Source organism: Capra hircus, chromosome 20 (genome assembly GCF_001704415.2).
Source record: "Capra hircus breed San Clemente chromosome 20, ASM170441v1, whole genome shotgun sequence".
Classification (NCBI taxonomy): domain Eukaryota; kingdom Metazoa; phylum Chordata; class Mammalia; order Artiodactyla; family Bovidae; genus Capra; species Capra hircus.
The window spans coordinates 3,772,479-3,790,814 of NC_030827.1; the positions used below are offsets into that span (position 1 = coordinate 3,772,479).

At 40.8% G+C, this 18,336-nt stretch overlaps 1 protein-coding gene and 1 non-coding gene across 8 annotated transcripts in view; one reads left to right on the plus strand and one right to left on the minus strand.

Annotated features, from left to right (window-relative positions):
• Window positions 1-18,336, minus strand: part of FBXW11 (F-box and WD repeat domain containing 11) — a 130,630-nt gene that overhangs the window by 39,047 nt on the left and 73,247 nt on the right. For 5 of the 7 annotated variants that reach the window (XM_018065494.1, XM_018065488.1, XM_018065493.1 and 2 more), the window contains one exon: window positions 3,068-3,130. The exons of the other annotated variants lie outside the window; for them this stretch is intronic. In XM_018065494.1, coding sequence (XP_017920983.1) covers window positions 3,068-3,118 — 51 coding nt within the window. In that variant the 5' untranslated portion in view covers window positions 3,119-3,130. The remainder of the gene's footprint in view (window positions 1-3,067; window positions 3,131-18,336) is intronic. 7 annotated transcript variants of the gene reach the window in all.
• TRNAC-ACA lies at window positions 7,481-7,552 on the plus strand. The gene has a single exon. It is a non-coding gene; the product is annotated as a tRNA-Cys (tRNA).

Below are 18,336 nucleotides of genomic sequence, written 5' to 3' on the forward strand. Positions count from 1 at the left end.
AAAACAAAAGAGTAATTAGTTTGACAAGGAAAACGAATCTAAATAGTCTTCTCATCAGAAACATATTTTTGCCGTGTGTATTTATACTTAAAATGCCAGTTTTATCTTAAAGCCAAATCATTCCTTTATTAATTAATTCAGGCAATAATTTAAAATGTATTCAGAGATCATGTACTCAGATTAGTCACTAAAGTAAATGACAAAGTCAGAATCCTTTGTAAAGTTAAATGGTGTCCTAAATTATCCTCCTCCAATGCTTATTCCCAAACCATGTTATCAGTTAACTGATGCTGGAGAAGACCATCTTAGAAAACCTGTTCAACTTGGCAAAGTGGCAATTGACTATTAATGGTTTGTCTTCCTTGCTCAGAGTTGAAAGGTAAAGCTATATGCATTTATGCAAACACTTCTCACACTTGTGCACACATCAGATAACAAAAGAGTATATTAACAGAGACTGCCAGGGGCCACTCTGGAATAGAGCCCTGAGCTAACGTCTACCAGGTTCCTGGATGATGCTGATGCTGCCACTCTAAAGACTGCACTTCAGGGACCTCACACTGAAAACCACTGCTCTCTGTAACAGAGAAACCAGACAGCAATTCAATCTAAACAGCTTCGTTTTACCTAACAGTTTTAATCGCCTCTGTATTATTTCCAGGGCTGCTAAACTGCTGACAAAATAGTTTATAGACTTTCACTCCCTCTTTCTGATCACCGACTCTGAAAGTTACCCCAGACAAAGCACATATGCCTGAGAAGTTCCTCATCTTATTCGGTCTGTCTGTGGATATCCCACAGACTCCTATCCTAACGGCTGCATCTCTCATCAAGCCTGCATGGCCCGTGCATACAACCAGTACATTCTTTAAAGACTGAAACTGCATACACTGCATCTGGACGACAATATCCAAAAAAATCTAAATCCCTAGACTGAAGCCACAGCTGCTTCTGATAAGGCTCAGCAACTTCCCTGTTCACAAACAAAAAACCTCCATACTTTTGTCAAACATTGTCAGGCCATGTGTCCATCCCTATTCTGACAGCCTCTTCATGTGTAACCAGAAGGAATGACAGACAGGAGAACTGTGAAAACTGAAGGGTTCTGTCACAAACGTTCGCTAGTTCCACTAGGAGCTTGTCTCAGAAGTCTTGCTTGGCAAGAACCAAGAGCTTCTGTTATCAGCATATCCCCTAACAGAGCAGACTGAACCCATCCCCGAAAGGAAACATCCTTGGTAAATATCCAGCAGAGTCTTTGACCTTCCTTGGTAAAATATTAAAAACCTCCCATATCTGAAGCAAGTTCTTTTGTCGACATTTAGAGGTATAAACCTGGAAAGTCTTATCTCCCTCCTCATTTATCTCACCACTTCCTAATTTTCTCCCGTTGCCTTCTTCGGGTGGTGGAGAGCTCACCGACACCAGGCACCACCAGGGGGCAGCACTGAGCGGAGATGTTTGACGTTGCTTGTGGTAAAACATTCATACCAAACAGGACCAAAACATCAGCGTTCAAAACAGTCAGATGAAATGAAAATTATTTGCTGTGGTGAAAATCAGCTAGCATAGGAGCATCTTTGCTACTTTTAGGCATAAGAATATTCACCATAATGTTATAATAAAGAAAAGTTAGAAAAAAACTACCCAGTTACAGGCAACTGGTTCAAGTGAATTATAATACATCTACACAAAGTACTATAAAGCGGCCATTAAAATTAGGTTTATAAAGTAAGATTTTAATAAGAGAACATGTTTATGAAGTATCGGGAACAAAAGAATTTTATATAGCATACGATCACAATAATTTGCGTTAAGGGGTACACACCAAGACAGAGTAAAGAATAAATATGAAAATGGTAGAAGTGCCTCATCTTGAGAGAGAAAGCTGTGTATTTTCTCCTTCCCCTTTTCTTCCTCTATTTTTTCATAATAATTAGCCAAAATAACTATGTTCCTAACAGGTTAAATATGAGTATCGTAACTACTAGCATTTGTGTACTGCTTTGTAATTCACAAAATATTTTCACACTCATTACCTCACTCGATAAGCAAAAGGGTTATTATTTCATTTTCAGAAGGGTTCCTAGCCCTCTAGCCCCCCTAGAGCACAGATATACAATGAACTAGTCTATTGAAAGACAGATGAAAAAAAAGGCCTGAAAACTAGTGTTGAGAACCACTGTGAGTTGAAAAATCAATAGTAAATTAAGAGAATCCTGATGCAAAATACCAAACGTGAAGGAGGGAACAGAAGTCAGTCTGCGCACAGCTCCCCCTGGAACGACAGCATGTGCTTAACTCCACAGCACACTCTCCATTTCTATTTCTAGCCACCTGCTTGGCCCAGAGAGATCTTCCTAGAATTGCTCCACTTTGTTACTTTTCTTCTTAAATTTGTTGGGGACACTTTATTCTTGTTAATAACTAAAGTACTCCTTTGCTTCAACTCAAATGAACCCAGAGAATATTTTCTTTATTAATCATTACTGTTTTTGGATTTAGATTTGTTTTGCCTGCAGCTGTATCTTCATGAAAGGAAAATTATGTGTACCATAATGGTTGATGGAAAACATCAAATCATGAAATGTACATGCTCTCCATCGCCCACCTTACCAAAAAACTGGGGGGACAGGGAGGGCAACTGGCAAACTAAAACAGAGCCAGGAGAAAAGGAAACTGAATTTAAAAGGAAAAGACAAACGTTAAAAACGAAGTGGGGGGAAAGGGTGGTGGCTGGGAGAAGAGGCCAGTGCATACACTGGTGCCTGGCCAGGTTCCACTCTGGCGACAAAGGGCACCGCCACATTCGTGGCTTAGACAGTGACCCCGAAGACTGACTATCTTTGGGCTGCAGCCAACTTCAGAACCTTGTGTAAACTCCCAAAATCTTGATAATGACACTTCCCTAAGGAACAGAAGATAAATTAGGGTGGACTCTGAAACTAGCAAAACTGCACAGAAGAAAGAAGCCCTTGGCTCTGAGCTCCACTGAGGACAGGAGCCGAGGGAGCATCTCAGCCGCAGTAAGTCAGTCGCTATCTTCTCTGTGCGCCGCCATTCCTACCTGCCAAAGAGTATTTTTCTTTGGGGACTCATCTTCATTTTGATCCTCCATAACTGAAGTGTTCTAAGGGGGGAAAAACAGGTTATTTGAATTATGCCGAGTTTTGCAAATCCTAAATAACTACACCAAAATGTAACTTTGAAAACCCAAACTAGAGTGTACCAATACCAACCCAAGAGCTGTTTGACTTATGGCTAACACATGCCATTTTGGGTCAACAGGAGTGTTTTTATCTTTCATAAATTAATAGTTAGTGGTTGGACAAAAGCAAGCATAAACCTTCTATTTATGAAGGTAGGGTATACTGAGAAAACAGGCTGAATTGAATTATGGGAGTGGGGCTGAAACTACCTCAATCATTGCTGTTACTCTTGTAACTCATGGAAAGAAGCCCCAGAGACCCACTAAGCTCCTGATGATTGCACAAAACATTTACTAGAATGTCTGCTATTCAGTAACCCACCCCAGCCACCAGCAGTTAGAAGTGACAAAGCCCTGGAAGCCCCCCTGCCTCTCTCCTTCCTCCCTTGACAGTCCTGTTTCTTAGGAATGGCTCTGCAGTCTCCCCTAGCAAGCACGGTGGGTACCCAGCCTTTTCCCTTAAGAGGAGGATGCTGTTAGCCAGTAACAATCTGGCTTGCCTTGGGAATGCATTAGCTTTTGATTTTTGTGTTTACTGCACAAAGAGGCACTGTGTAATTATTCTTTCTGGTGACCCAGTCGCTCAATAGATGCCCATTAACTGGAGATTATACATGATTGGATTTTCCCTTTTGAAGCTCCTACCTAATAGCTAAATGGAAACTTAATGAGAAGGGGAAGTGGGAGAGTTGTACTCTGAAAGGAAGAACAACTCATTTACGGATGGCAGTCCCTCTCTTCCCAAATCTAAAATTTCAAGATTGGGGTATATAATTTAGACCACAACATTTGTCCACAGCATATTAGCCAAAAAGATCCTGTAGATCTGTTGAAGTTAAGCGTTTACAAGACCCTGTTTATTGCCTATAGAGGATAAACCTCTCTCTTAAATTTTCCCTCTTTTTCCTTTACATTCTTCAAGTTGTAAAATGTTAAAAGACACATACAGTATTTCTAAACAATCCATCTGAAAACACCCAACGTAGGTGGTGGCAGAAGAATCACCGCGTGACACCAGTGGTCCACAGGCCTCACAGCAGGGTCTGATCAGAGATGTAGAATGGTGGAGTAGCAAAGTCAAAGGCTTTGGAAGAAAAGAGAGAGGCGAGAATGGGTGGGGGGGTAGGAAGAGAGGGAGGGTGTGTGTGTGTGTGTGTGTGTGTGTGTGTGTGTGTGTGTGTGTGTGTGTGTGTGTGTGTGTGTGTGTGGGTGTGTGTGGGGGTGTGTGTGTGTGTGTGGGGGGGTGTGAGAAAGAGAGAGAGAGAGACATCCTGCGCAGGTTGTTCCATGCATGGACAAAAACAAACCACCCAAAGTCGCGGGGATCGAAAGCACCAGTGCAGTGGCGGGTGTGTAACGGGTGTTCAAAAACTGTTCACACCCTGCTACTTTCCCCTAAGTGTTCTTGTCTCACGATTTTCTGACCTCAGACTCTGAAAGAAAGAGTCCAGATGCTTGCCGGATAGGGAAAAGCCATTGGCTTCCTCGGTAAAACCTTACAGATCACAGAACACCAAGGTCTGCAATGCCGAAGGAGGGCAGGAGGGCAGGACTCCATATGTTCAAGTCGACTGTGAGTTAGAAAGGAAGGCAGTGCGTCCAAGCATCCCAAGCAGGTCTAGAGTGGTGGCAGTGAAAAATGATCCTGAATGGAATAAGTGGGATGAAGAATACGGAAACAGAAGTAGTATTCCTCTCTGCAACTATTTCCCTTTCACTGCCATCTTGAAGGACTTATGGATTAATAAAGCTGGCAGGTTTCCACAGGGGAACAAAGCAAGTGGAAGCAGCGGGAAAGGGGGAACAGTGTCTCAGTAGGCCCCTGGGGTGTGACGGGTAGTCACAGAGGCATGGCAACGCATACCACCACCACGGCCCGGGTTCTGAAAGAGTGGCAAGAAAAAACGTGAAGAGGCGAGCATGAACTCGAAACTTCAAAAATATGGGAGCCTGCATCCGCCGGAGCTATTCTGACATAAGCTACCTCAGTACTTTCCTCACTCAAGGAGGAAACAAAAAGACAGGCAGACCATGCAAGAAACAACTGTCTTTCCAGGAAGAAAATTTAATTCTTCCTTCCAGTCACTCCAAAACAGAGAAACAGTGTTTATTTACAGAGTTAAGAAGGAAACTTCCCCCGCCCCCATAAAAATAGCAACTATTCTCTTAAGGCTTGACAAAAGGGGATAAACACACACATACAATTTAGTAAAACTGTATTTAAGAGAGTACTGTGGGGGCTAGAATACATATTTTTTCAATTTCTCTTATAAAGTCTTCAGCAGAAGATGTCAAAGGGGAAAATGCTGCAACACTGATCAGAGGACCTTTTCCAAACAGCAGTCGAGGCGATGCGAGAGACGCTCAGAGTGAAAAGGGCCCTGGGGTCCCGCGGAGCTCGCGGAGCTTGCGGAGCTTGCGAAGCGCTGCAGGCTCCCGTGCGGGCTCTCCCCGCGCTACCTCCCCCTCCTTCCTCCCTCCCTCCCGCCGCACCACCGACACGCACACCACCCAGATGCTGAAGCGCTGATAGGCACTCAGTGGCGCTCCACTCTGCGGCCGCACGGACTGTAGCCCACCAGGCTGCTCTGCCCATGGGATTCACCAAGGCAGGGTTACTGGGGTGGGCTGCCATTTCCTTCTCCAAAGATATTCAAGGCTCTGGACGTCTCACAGTTTAAAAAGTCAGGTTAGATTAGTTCAGTCCAGCTTTCCCTGATTTACTGGATGTGGCCACCCACCTCCCTGCTCCGCTTTACAACCCCTAACTAAGAGCTCCGCGTACTGGCAAGCCCTGGACTGGGTGGGCAGCACGCATGATTGCTTCCTCCTCCCGCGTCACCACATGAAGACTCTGGGAGACAGAGGAAATGCCCGCTTTTGGTAAACACAATATATGCCTTTCCTAGTCCCCATTACCTTCCGCCACCTGCTGTATGTGGGAATAAGAATGGACAGCAAGAGTAGAATTTTCTGAGCCACAGGAATTTTTTTCTTTTTTAATCACTTTGACTTTTATTTCTTAAAGGTTTAATAGATGAAAGGTCACAAGTTCAAGGGTGAAGTAAGAACAAACAATAAGCCTTCCTTTCAGGAGAAAAGAAAGGCGGCTTCCTATATCCAAGCTCTCAGATTAAACCATGAGGTAAACCAATCTGAAACTTGAAGTCCTCTTTAAGCCTCCGACACTTCTGGGAAAGGAAAGTCCTTGGAAACACCAACATGGCTTAATCACTTCCTACCTTCTCATCATCATCTCTTTCCTCCTACACCTACTAAGAAGCACCACATGCATATAAAACGCATAGACCTTCCTACCACCAACAGAAGACACAATCTAGCAAGCAGCAGCCAGACTCTAAGGCAGATCAGCCTTAGGATTAGTGACATTTGGAGCCGGATTAATTTCCTGTTGCGGGGGAGGGGGGGCTGTCATGTACAATACAGGATGTTAAGTAGCATTCCTGGCTTCTCCCTACTAGAGGCCAGCAGCAAATCCCTCCCCAGCCCTAACTGTGATAGCCAGAAAGCATCTCCAAATGACTGCCAAATGTCAGGGGCTGGGGATAGGGGATGCGGGGCAACAAAACTGGCCCCTCCACGTGAGAGCCACTGCTCTAGGGGTGTGAGCGCCTAAACTCACCTTCCTGGGAAAATACACTAAAAAACACTGCCATCTCAGTTCTGGCCTTTCTCTTCAGGCTTCTTTCCTTTGACCCCTGTGTCAATATGTGATTTCTTTAAACACAGTTTAATCTACGGTCAAGTAATTCATGGAGTACACGTGTATCTAAATTCTGGGATAAATCCTGCTTGCCATTCAATTCCTATACAGGAAACCTTGATATAAGAAGTTTTTTATACTAGAGATTCTTGGGCTTCGGGGTATGCATGAGGGTGATACATATCATGAAGTCATACACGAAAGTGTGTATACATTCCTCCAGAAAGATCCAGAGTTTTCATTAGATCTTGAAGGTGTCTCAAATGTGATAAAATAACAAAGCATGTCTTTGACCGAACAGGAGGCCAGGGTGGATGGAGCCTAGGTTCATGTGTTTCACTTTGATTTAAAGTTCTCCCAGTAATTTTTATGTCTATCTCTGCTTTAAAATTACTGCTAAGGCAAAATGATGTAGTCCATGTAGTACCACCATCCTAAGGAAATAGCACTGATACCTCTGTTAACAGACTCTGTCCCAACACGAGGTATTTCCAAACTACCAAATACCATGAGAATCTAATGTCTGTTCCTTCTCTTATAAAAGGACTTCCCTTGTGGCTCAGACGGTAAAGCGTCTGCCTACAATGCAGAAGACCTGGGTTCGATCCCCGGGTCGGGAAGGTCCTCTGGAGAAGGAAATGGCAATCCACTCCAGTGCTCTTGCCTGGAAAACCCCGTGGATGGAGGAGCGTAGTAGGCTACAGTCCACGGGGTCGCAAAGAGTCGGACACGACTGAGCACCTTCACTTGGTCACTTTCAGGAGAAGATGCCAAAATGAAAATGCTCCTCTCAAGCTACACTAACCAGAAGATCATTTCCAAAGAGTATTCCAGGTTAACACAAGCGATGCTCAGAGAAAACAGGATCCTATGGCCTAATTATGTTTGACAAACGTGGTGCGTCACATGAGCGGTGCCCCGACCCCACTCCCAGAGACGATGGCACACCTCATCAAGACACTAGAGGTGAGCTCTGCGAAGCAACTATCCTTCGATAAAAAATAAGTTGATCAGAAAAGAGACACTAAAGATATCTCTTTAGTAATACCTCTTAGTTAAAAAATGAGGCTAGGTTAGTTTAACCTAGCTTTCCCAAATTTGTTGGATATGGCCACCCCCTTTCACAAGCTCTTAATAAGAGCGCTGCACAACCCTGACTAGGGCAGTAACACCGCATGACCCCCCTCCTCCGACTTCACCAGACAAACCCTTTCTGGGGGCAAAGGGAATGTCCACTTTGCTACACACAATGCATTCCTCTCCTATTTCCAGTCACCTCCCCAGCCTGCCACATGGGGTTAGTCTCTGGAAAGGCGAGGCAGGCTCTAAGCAGTGATTCATCTCTGCCAGTAGGTGCCACCAACTAACACAGAATACGCTTCACTTGGAAAATTCTCTACTTTAAAGAGTTACATAAGAGGAATCAACTTCCTACTTTTAAAATGCTACAAATTCTGCATTCTGGCTTCATGATAAATGCTTATCAGTGTAAGATTCATATCAGAAACATCTTTACTCCTGAGGCAAAGCAAAAACAAAAACCAAAGCAAAACTAAAAACCTGAGGAAAGACCTCAGAAAACATGGGGGCCTTCTACCGTTTTATCCTGTGGTTTTAAATTTTTGGATTTAAGAAATTAAGGGCAACAGATTCATGGTGCAAAATGCTATCAGACAGCTTTATTTAGTCCCTGCTCCAGGCTTGTTTCCTACGTTATCTTTTGCTCTTCAGAAAAAATATGAAAGTAGATATTCCAATTTTACAGAAGAAATTGAGGGTCAGAGAAAGAAGTAACTGGCTAAGAGTTACCCAGTAAATAAGAAACGTGGGGCTCAGATCTAGGTCTGCTGTACTCAGAAATAAATGAACTTTCTATACAGAAAAATACTTCTCTCAGGTGTTTTCCAACTGCTGGCTGTAGCCTATGAAATCAATTTAATGGGCTATAACCAGTATTTTTTTAATAAAACGAAATTGAATCCGGGCATTCCCCTGCCCACAATGGTAAGCATAACAAAAATCACATAAAAAGGCTAAAAGCAATAAGCAAAAACATGTTAACAGGAAAAATCAAATTAAAAGGAAAGCGAAAGTCATTACTGCAAGGAGAGCAATACTCAAGTCAAACCAATAAATAACACACAGGGCTTTAAACCTCTCTAAAAGGCAAAAATCTATAAAAAGGATAATGTGTACTTTTATATAATGAATAAAATTCCAAAAAGTACAAAAAAATTAGAAATATTAAAAAAAATTTAAACACCTTTTCACCTTCGACACATCAAACAGACCAACCAACAAACAACACTTGATTTTCCACGGAACATTAAAAAAATAAAAAATAAAAAAAGACAGCGCGTCAAGCCAGAGGAGAAATCTCAAACACAGTCAGGAAGCAGGAGGAGATGATCCGTCTGAGATCAGACCAAGCAGAAAAGCCTAGATTTAGTCTGCCAACTAGCACCTGCATAAACTAAAGATAAATGCATGGAACAATGACTGTCACAGGCGTATCAAACACCTCTGAGTTGTTACTGTTAATGCCAGGTTGGCCCCTAACCTAGCCTACAATTCCTCCCCTTAGTGTTAACCAACATACTGCTGGAGAATGAGATCAGTGGAAACCCAGATGCATTCATCTGGAAAAAGAGGAGACAAACTTGTCCAGAAAAGCAGCCGCTACCTGTCATGCCACTCTTGCGACTCAGAAGGAAGCTCTATGCGCCATGTATGTATCTACGCACTCTAGTTTTCATACAATGATTCCAGCCACCAATAAGTCCAACTTAATCAGAAATGTTCTCCTCCCTCCACACAAACATTAAAATGTAGGAACAAACCAGTGGTTTTCTTTCTACAATAGAAAGTAGTGATAAATTTTAAATCCACTGGGAGTTTGACTGAAACTACTGTACGTGATATTACTAGTGTAGTGCGCTTCCTTCCAACTTGCCCAACCTACAGTTCCACTCAAGTTTTTAATGGCTGTTATTAACATTACGAGACAAGACTGTACTAAGGCATCTGGAAGAATAAATAAGGGAGATGTTTCTTCCTTTTCTCACAAACTTTATTTCTTATGCCTATTTAAAATTTTTCTTAAAGTCACAATAATTAAAGTAGTGTGGTACTGACAAAGTAAGACCAATGAAACAAAACAGAAAGTCAAGAAACAGATTCATTTACACTTACAATTTGCATATGATGAAGTTAGAATTTCAAATAAGGGGAAGAGGGATCTTCCAAGAAAGAGCATTAAAAATAAAAGTTAGGGACTTTTCTGGCGGTCCAGTAGTTAACACTCCTTCTAATGCAAGGGGTGTGACAGGTTCTACCCCTGGGGAACTAGGGTCCCACATGACACTGTGTGTGGCCAAAAAAATTTTTTAAACGAATAATAATAAAAAATGTTAAATGCTACCTCATTTCATATACCAATATATACTATCGATAAAAAGAATCCTAAGAGCAGCTACCAAAAGAACTAGAATTTCTTGGTTAGGAAACCAAAATTAATACTTTAATAGGCAAATAAAGAGTAACTACCAATATCACAAAACAAGAAATTAAAATGGCTGCCAAAAATGAAAAAGTACAATAACAAAAAAAGATGCAATTTTTCACCTCTCTTAAATTTGCAACTTTAATTCTTATATATTTTAATCTTTGATAGGATTATAAATTGCTACCTTTCAGAGAGTATTTATCAACATATAACTTCAAAAATTACTACATAACACTGAACATAACTTATAGCAACTTATCCTAAAAAATTGTAAACCTACACAATTTATAACATGGAAAAATAGAAAGTAATGTAAATGTTCAACACTATGGTGTCATTTAAAAACACGATACAACAGGAGAAAATTTAAGTTCTTTCAAAACTTAACTAGTTAAGCTTTATTATGCTTAACTAGCTTAGCATAACATAGTGAAGAGCTTAATTCTCAAATGTAACCAGTACTCAGAACAACATAAAGTACATTACTAGGACCCCAAACACTGCCCAGTGGTTAACACGCTAAGGGTAACCTCTATTTTTTAAATATCATCATAGCTCCATTTTGCATATTTTCCAGTTTTACATAAATGGAAGCATATTGTATAATACTGTTTTGAGTCTGGCTTCTTTTGCTTAAGACTGTGATTTAGAGATCTCTAAGCAGTAGCTCATTCTCTTTCACTGCTGTATCGTGTTTCAAAAATCATGTACTCATTCTACTGTAAATGAATGTGTGGGTCACGTCCACTTTGGGAATTTAAAATAACTGTCATGTCTTTTGGTGTATATAGATATATATTTCATTAGATCTATACTAGGATAGAACAGCTAGGTTATAAAATGTATACTACCACTTTTCTAAAGTAATATTACCCAGTCATCAATACCATCAGCAGTTTATATGAGTTCTATTGCTCCTTACCAGCTATGGGCTTTGGGTGTTTTTTTTTCCTGTTTGCTTAATTTTAACATTCTGTTGGGTATATAGTAGTATCTCTCTGTAGTTTTAATCTGCATTTTCCTGGTGACTAATGAGGTTGAGGACCTTTTGTAAACTTAGCCATTTGGATAACATCTTTTGTAAAGTGAAAGTTAAAGCTTTTCACTATTTTTTAGTGAAAAAAAAATGCCACTTTAGTGACAGTCTTTTCTTACTGATTTCTAGAAACTTTACATATTTTAGAACAGAGTCCTTTTCTCAAATGTATTTATAACAAAGATCTATTCTCTCGCATAGTAGCCTAGAAGTTTAATTTTAATTTTTATACTTATATCTAAAACTCATCTACACTGGCTTTTATGTACAGCAGGAGTCAGGGATCATATTCTGAAACTTGAATGCAGTGTTTTTCAAACTGCAGGTTGGAGCTCACGGTATCAATTTAAAGGATAACCAGCATTAAAAAAAAAACAAACTGAAATCTCTAAGAACAAAACACAGGATATATCTGCTATTTCATCAATTACAACATACATTAAAAAAATATTTTAACATCTCTGAAATTGGGCTATTTCTTATAATAATAGCTTATAATATAAGCTTATTTCTTATAATAATAGCAACTCAGTTAAAAATGGTAGACTTTTTTTGTATATTATTGGGTTGGGCCAAAACGTCTATTTGGGTTTCTCTTAAGCTCTCATATAAGATCACTCAGTGATGGGATACAGTATACTGGGGGCTGTTGTGTGAAAGTATATGTATGTGAAACAGACACAAATACATATACCTAACACATACATACGGAGAAGGCAATGGCACCCCATTCCAGTACTCTTGCCTGGAAAATCCCATGGACGGAGGAGCCTGGTGGGCTGCAGTCCATGGGGTCGTGAAGAGTCGGACACAACTGAGCGACTTCACTTTCACTTTTCACTTTCATGCACTGAAGAAGGAAATGGCAACCCACTCCAGTGTTCTTGCCTGGAGAATCCCAGGGACGGGGGAGCCTGGTGGGCTGCCGTCTATGAGGTCGCACAGAGTCGGACACGACGGAAGCGACTCAGCAGCAGCAGCAGCAACACATAAACACATGCATATAGTATACAGACATAAACACACCTGCCCACGTAGATTAGGTCTGAACATAATTTTTACTTCTCACTGTGACAGCACTGGAAACCCCTGATTAAGGTATTAGAGTGCATGGAGCTCACACTGCATCTTGCTACTACCTTTTCAGTTTTCTTTCAGTTCTCCCAATTATATCAAAAGATATTTTCATTCTCTTTCACTGCTGTACAGTACTTCAAAAATTATATACTCATTCTAGTGTAGATAAATGTGTGGGTCACTTACACTTTTGGAATTTAAAATAACTCCATCATGTCTTTGGTGTGTATGGGTATATATTTTGTTGTTTGTTTTTAACACAAAGAACTGGTCTCTTGTTCAGTTTACTTAACAGTGTTTAGCTAGAATTTCATTATACATTTTGTTTCTATGGTATTTTTTTTTCCAGTAACCAATCTCTAAATAGTACCCTTTTCTGATTTTTTTTTAAGAAAAAAGATTTTTAAAATATACAACAAAAGAACAAATGGTATGCAGATTTGTCCAAAACTGTGAAGGCTGTAATCTGTCTAAAATTTGTGAAATACTATCTGAAAAGAATAGCAACATTAAAAAAACATGTAAACTATATTAAATGGGGAAAAAAGCAAGTCAAAATAAGTCTGTATGATCCCATCTTTACAAATGCTTTACCTATCAAACTTTATTTAAAGAAGCAACTAGAAAAAGTGTTAACATGCTGACAATCAGTTCAGTTCAGTCGCTCAGTCATGTCCGACTCTTTGCGACCCCATGAATCGCAGCACGCCAGGCCTCCCTGTGCATCACCATCTCCCGGAATTCACTCAGACTCACGTCCATCGAGTCCGTGATGCCATCCAGCCATCTCATCCTCGGTCGTCCCCTTCTCCTCCTGCCCCCAATCCCTCCCAGCATCAGAGTCTTTTCCAGTGAGTCAACTCTTCACATGAGGTGGTCAAAGTACCGGAGTTTCAGCTTCAGCATCATTCCTTCCAAAGAAATCCCAGGGCTGATCTTCAGAACGGACTGGTTGGATCTCCTTACAGTCCAAGGGACTCTCAAGAGTCTTCTCCAACAACACAGTTCAAAAGCATCAATTCTTCGGCACTCTGCCTTCTTCACAGTCCAACTCTCGCATCTATACATGACCACAGGAAAAACCATAGCCTTGACTAGACGGACTTTTGTTGGCAAGGTAATGTCTCTGCTTTTCAATATGCTATCTAGGTTGGTCATAACCTTTCTTCCAAGGAGCAAGCGTCTTTTAATTTCATGGCTGCAATCACCATCTGCAGTGATTTTGGAGCCCAGAAAAATAAAGTCTGACACTGTTTCCACTGTTTCTCCATCTATTTCCCATGAAGTGATGGGACCCTATGCCATGATCTTCATTTTCTGAATGTTGAGCTTTAAGCCAACTTTTGCACTCTCCTCTTTCACTTTCATCAAGAGGCTTTTTAGTTCCTCTTCACTTTCTGCCGTAAGGGTGGTGTCATCTGCATATCTGAGGTGATTGATATTTCTCCCGGCAATCTTGATTCCAGCTTGTGCTTCTTCCAGCCCAGTGTCTCTCATGATGTCCTCTGCATATAAGTTAAATAAGCAGGGTGACAATATACAGCCTTGACGTACTCCTTTTCCTATTTGGAACCAGTCTGTTGTTTCATGTCCAGTTCTAACTGCTGCTTCCTGACCTGCATATAGGTTTCGCAAGAAGCAGGTCAGGTGGTCTGATATTCCCATCTCTTTCAGAATTTTCCACAGTTTATTGTGATCCACACAGTCAAAGGCTTTGGCACAGTCAATAAAGCAGAAATAGATGATTTTCTGGAACTCTCTCGCTTTTTCCATGATCCAGTGGATGTTGGCAACTTGATCTCTGGTTCCTCTGCCTTTTCTAAAACCAGCTTGAACATCTGGAAGTTCATGGTTCACGTATTGCTGAAGCCTGGCTTGGAGAATTTTGAGCACTACTTTACTAGCATGTGAGATGAGTGCAATTGTGCACTAGCTGGAGAAGGCAATGGCACCCCACTCCAGTACTCTTGCCTGGAAAATCCCATGGAAGGAGGAGCCTGGTGGGCTGCACTCCATGGGGCTGCTGAGGGTCGGACACAACTGAGCGACTTCACTTTCACTTTTATGGATTGGAGAAGGAAATGGTAACCCACTCTAGTGTTTTTGCCTGGAGAGTCCTAGGGACGGGGGAGCCTGGCGGCTGCCATCTATGGGGTTGCACAGAGGCGGACACAACTGAAGTGACTTAGCTTAGCTTTGAGCATTCTTTGGCATTGCCTTTCTTTGGGACTGGAATGAAAACTGACCTTTTCCCGTCCTGTGGCCACTGCTGAGTTTTCCAAATGTGCTGGCATATTGAGTGCAGCACTTTCACAGCATCATCTTCCAGGATTTGAAATAGCTCCACTGGAATTCCATCACCTCCACTAGCTTTGTTCATAGTGATGCTTTCTAAGGCCTACTTGACTTCACATTCTAGGATGTCTGGCTCTAGGTGAGTGATCACACCATCGTGATTATCCTGGTCATGAAGATCTTTTTTATACAGTTCTTCTGTGTATTCTTGCCACGTCTTCTTAATATCTTCCGCTTCTGTTAGGTCCTTAGCATTTCTGTCCTTTATCGAGCCCATCTTTGTGTGAAATGTTCCCTTGTTATCTCTTTCTTGAAGAGATCCCTAGTCTTTCCCATCCTGTTGTTTTCCTCTATTTCTTTGCATTGATCCCTGAGGAAGGCACAATGCTGACAATATTATCCCTCCAATTTTTCTGTTTTGCTTATATACCCCATCTAAATTTTCCTTAAGGAAGACACATTTCTTTTTAAAATAACAATGAACAGTGAGTTTTTAAAAACTGAAACTGAAAAAGGCAAAAGAGCCACACCAAGACCCCAGATACAGATGCTCTAACTTTAAAAAGCAGAAGCTAGTCAGTCACTGAAACTTCCTGCAGAGTCAGATCCTGCAGACACATTTCACCTGTGTCTGCTCCCTGCTCTATAAAGTTGAGGTGAAAACAGGCTCTCCCCTAGAGAGTGAATATGGGCTCCTTTAGTCAAACTTAAACTCCACAGGACAGAAGTGTTTGGCTGTTTCATCCATTCTGTATTCTCAGCACTTAGAATAATTCCTGACACACAAGTAGGGTAGTATAATAACTATATACTGACAATGAATATTACCTAGAGTTATTATAGGTATATCTGCCTATTAATTGTAATGACCAAACTGGTAATCTTGTTTCTGCTTAACTCCCTTCCCATATTTTCCAAACTGTCTACAATGAGCCAGATTTCAACATGTAGGGCAAGAAACCATGAAACACCATTTCTGGTTGTCACAGAAAAGAAGCAACAAATAAAATCTATTTTAAGAAAGGCAGTCACCCTTATCACCTCCAAAGTATTCATTTACCTAGATAAATGAAGAACACTTCATTAATCATTTGACTGTTTAAAAAGGTCCAAAAGAAGCACAGATACAAGTCTGCTAGAATTTCCCTAAGAAAGCAGACAATGGGTGGCAGAATGACACTTAAATGCTTCCTAGGGCTCAGGAAGAGACTCTGAAGAGAACTTCAAAGCAAAACTTGTAAGGTGTTTCATGTTTACTAAAGAGAGCCAGAAAAAGAAGGTGCTTTAGAAGCAGGAACAGAAGAACAGCCAACAGACACTGAGTCGTGAGGCACAGCACCCCGGAGGCAGTCAGTCCGCTGAAATGTAAAGAGCAGGCCTTTAGAGCCAGGAGTCCCCAGTGCAAATCCCAGGCTTTGCAATTACAAACTGTGGGACTTCTGGTACGTCACTTGCCTTCTCTCTGGGACCTGGTTCCCTCTTTTATAGGACAGGGATAATACTGCTTACCTTGAAGGAAAAGAAATAACATGGGCAAATGACCTACAACGTAACATTGCTCGGAGGAGGAAACAACAAACCAGAAAAACATTTTTACTCGTGTGCTTCTATTATAAATTATTTTAAAAGAAACATGAAACTATCTATTAATGATGTGAAGGGAAGTTAGAGAAACGCCATTCCACAGCACAATCATGTCTCATTACTGTGGTTAAGGGGTACCCTGGCAGGCTCAGCAAAGATTTCAAACATAAAACCTACCCAAGAAATTGGAAAGCAACGAATTATAATAATAGTAGCTACCATTTATTGAGCACACATTAGAAATTATATCATTCAATTAAAACCAGGGAAACAAAACCAAAACCACCAAAAACTTTAAGAGTAAGATGTTGAATTTAACACAATATCAATCAAATTTCCAGCAGGTTTCCTTCTACTCCCCTCTCTTAAAATTTTATGAAAATATATAGAGTGAAGGCAATCTGGAAGAACTAAGTGAGAGAATTTACACTATGAAATAGCAAGATCTACTATATAGCTCTTGTAACAAAGAGAGTATTATACAGGAATAAAGGTAGACAAAGGGCTTCCCCCTCGTAGCTCAGTCGGTGAAGAATCTGCCTGCAATGCAGGAGACCAGGTTTGATTCCTGGGTTGGGAAGATTCCCTGGAGGAAGAAATGGCAACCCTCTTCAGTATCCTTGCCTGGAGAATCCCATGGACAGGGGAGCCTGGTGGGCTACAGTCCAAGGGGTTGCAAGAGTCAGATACAACTTAGCAACTAAGCCACCACCAAATATTGTATCCAAACTCAGATTCACACATATGAGTTCCCTTGACTAATTACTAAGGTAACACTTCAGTGCAGTGGAGAAAAAATGCTCTTTCCAGTAAAAGACTATCAACTGGACATTCTTATTTTGAGCCCTACCTAGCCTCTCACCAAGGGGAAAAAGTATACTCTACATAGACTGCAGATTTAAATGTCAAAGGTGAGCTTCTAGAAGAGACCATAGACCATCTCCATGACGATGGAATAGGTAAAGCTTTCCTAAACAGGATAAAGCATCTGCTAACAAGAAAGAAAAATCTGATAAACTGGATTACAATGAGAAATTTCTGTTCACTGAAAGCATCAAGAAGAGTCTGAAGATTAAAACACTCTAAAACTGATTTCTGGTGATAGAACAACACTGAACCGCATACCTGAAACAGCTGAATTTTACAATATACAAAACACATCAAGTTTTAAAGAATTAAACTTAAAAGAAAAAAAGGCAACCCACGAAGTGAAAGAAGATTGATAAAACACCCAGAAAATTAAAAAAAGAAAACCAACCCTCACTTCAAATCAAGAAGGAATGCAAACATATACACTCAACCCCTCCTCCCAAAAAATGGGTAAAACACTTATATAGGCACTTCACAAGAGAAAATGTCCAAATAAAGTTAAAATATGAAAATTCAACCCAAGGGCTATCATCCAGAAACAATCACTTGCATTTTGGTTACAAAGGTTGAAAACTATAGACATATATACATATATATATATATTTTAAACTGTCTGAAGCATGCTCTCTAGTAGAATTGCTTTTCACATGTGTCCCGGACATTTTTTCATTTTCAATGCCAACAGTTCACTTCGCCCCATAATTGTCTCAGCACAGTTAGGGAGCACACATTGACCTTTTTACTGTCACATACAATTAAGCTTTACGCTTCCTATGAGTAATTGCCTCTTCTGATCAAATTCCTAGAAATGCTGGATCCATAAGCACTTGTATTTAATAAACGAATGTCTAAACTGAATTTCATTTCCTTTGTTCAATCACTTCTATCCATCAGAATAGAGTTCATATTGTAAGTCATAAAATCTAACGGTCAGTTCTCATTGCTTCCATCTCAGAACCTATCACAAAGACTCGCGCATTCTCTCCTCCCTGATATACTCCAGTCACTTGGCTTCCAGGACTCTGCACTCATCTACT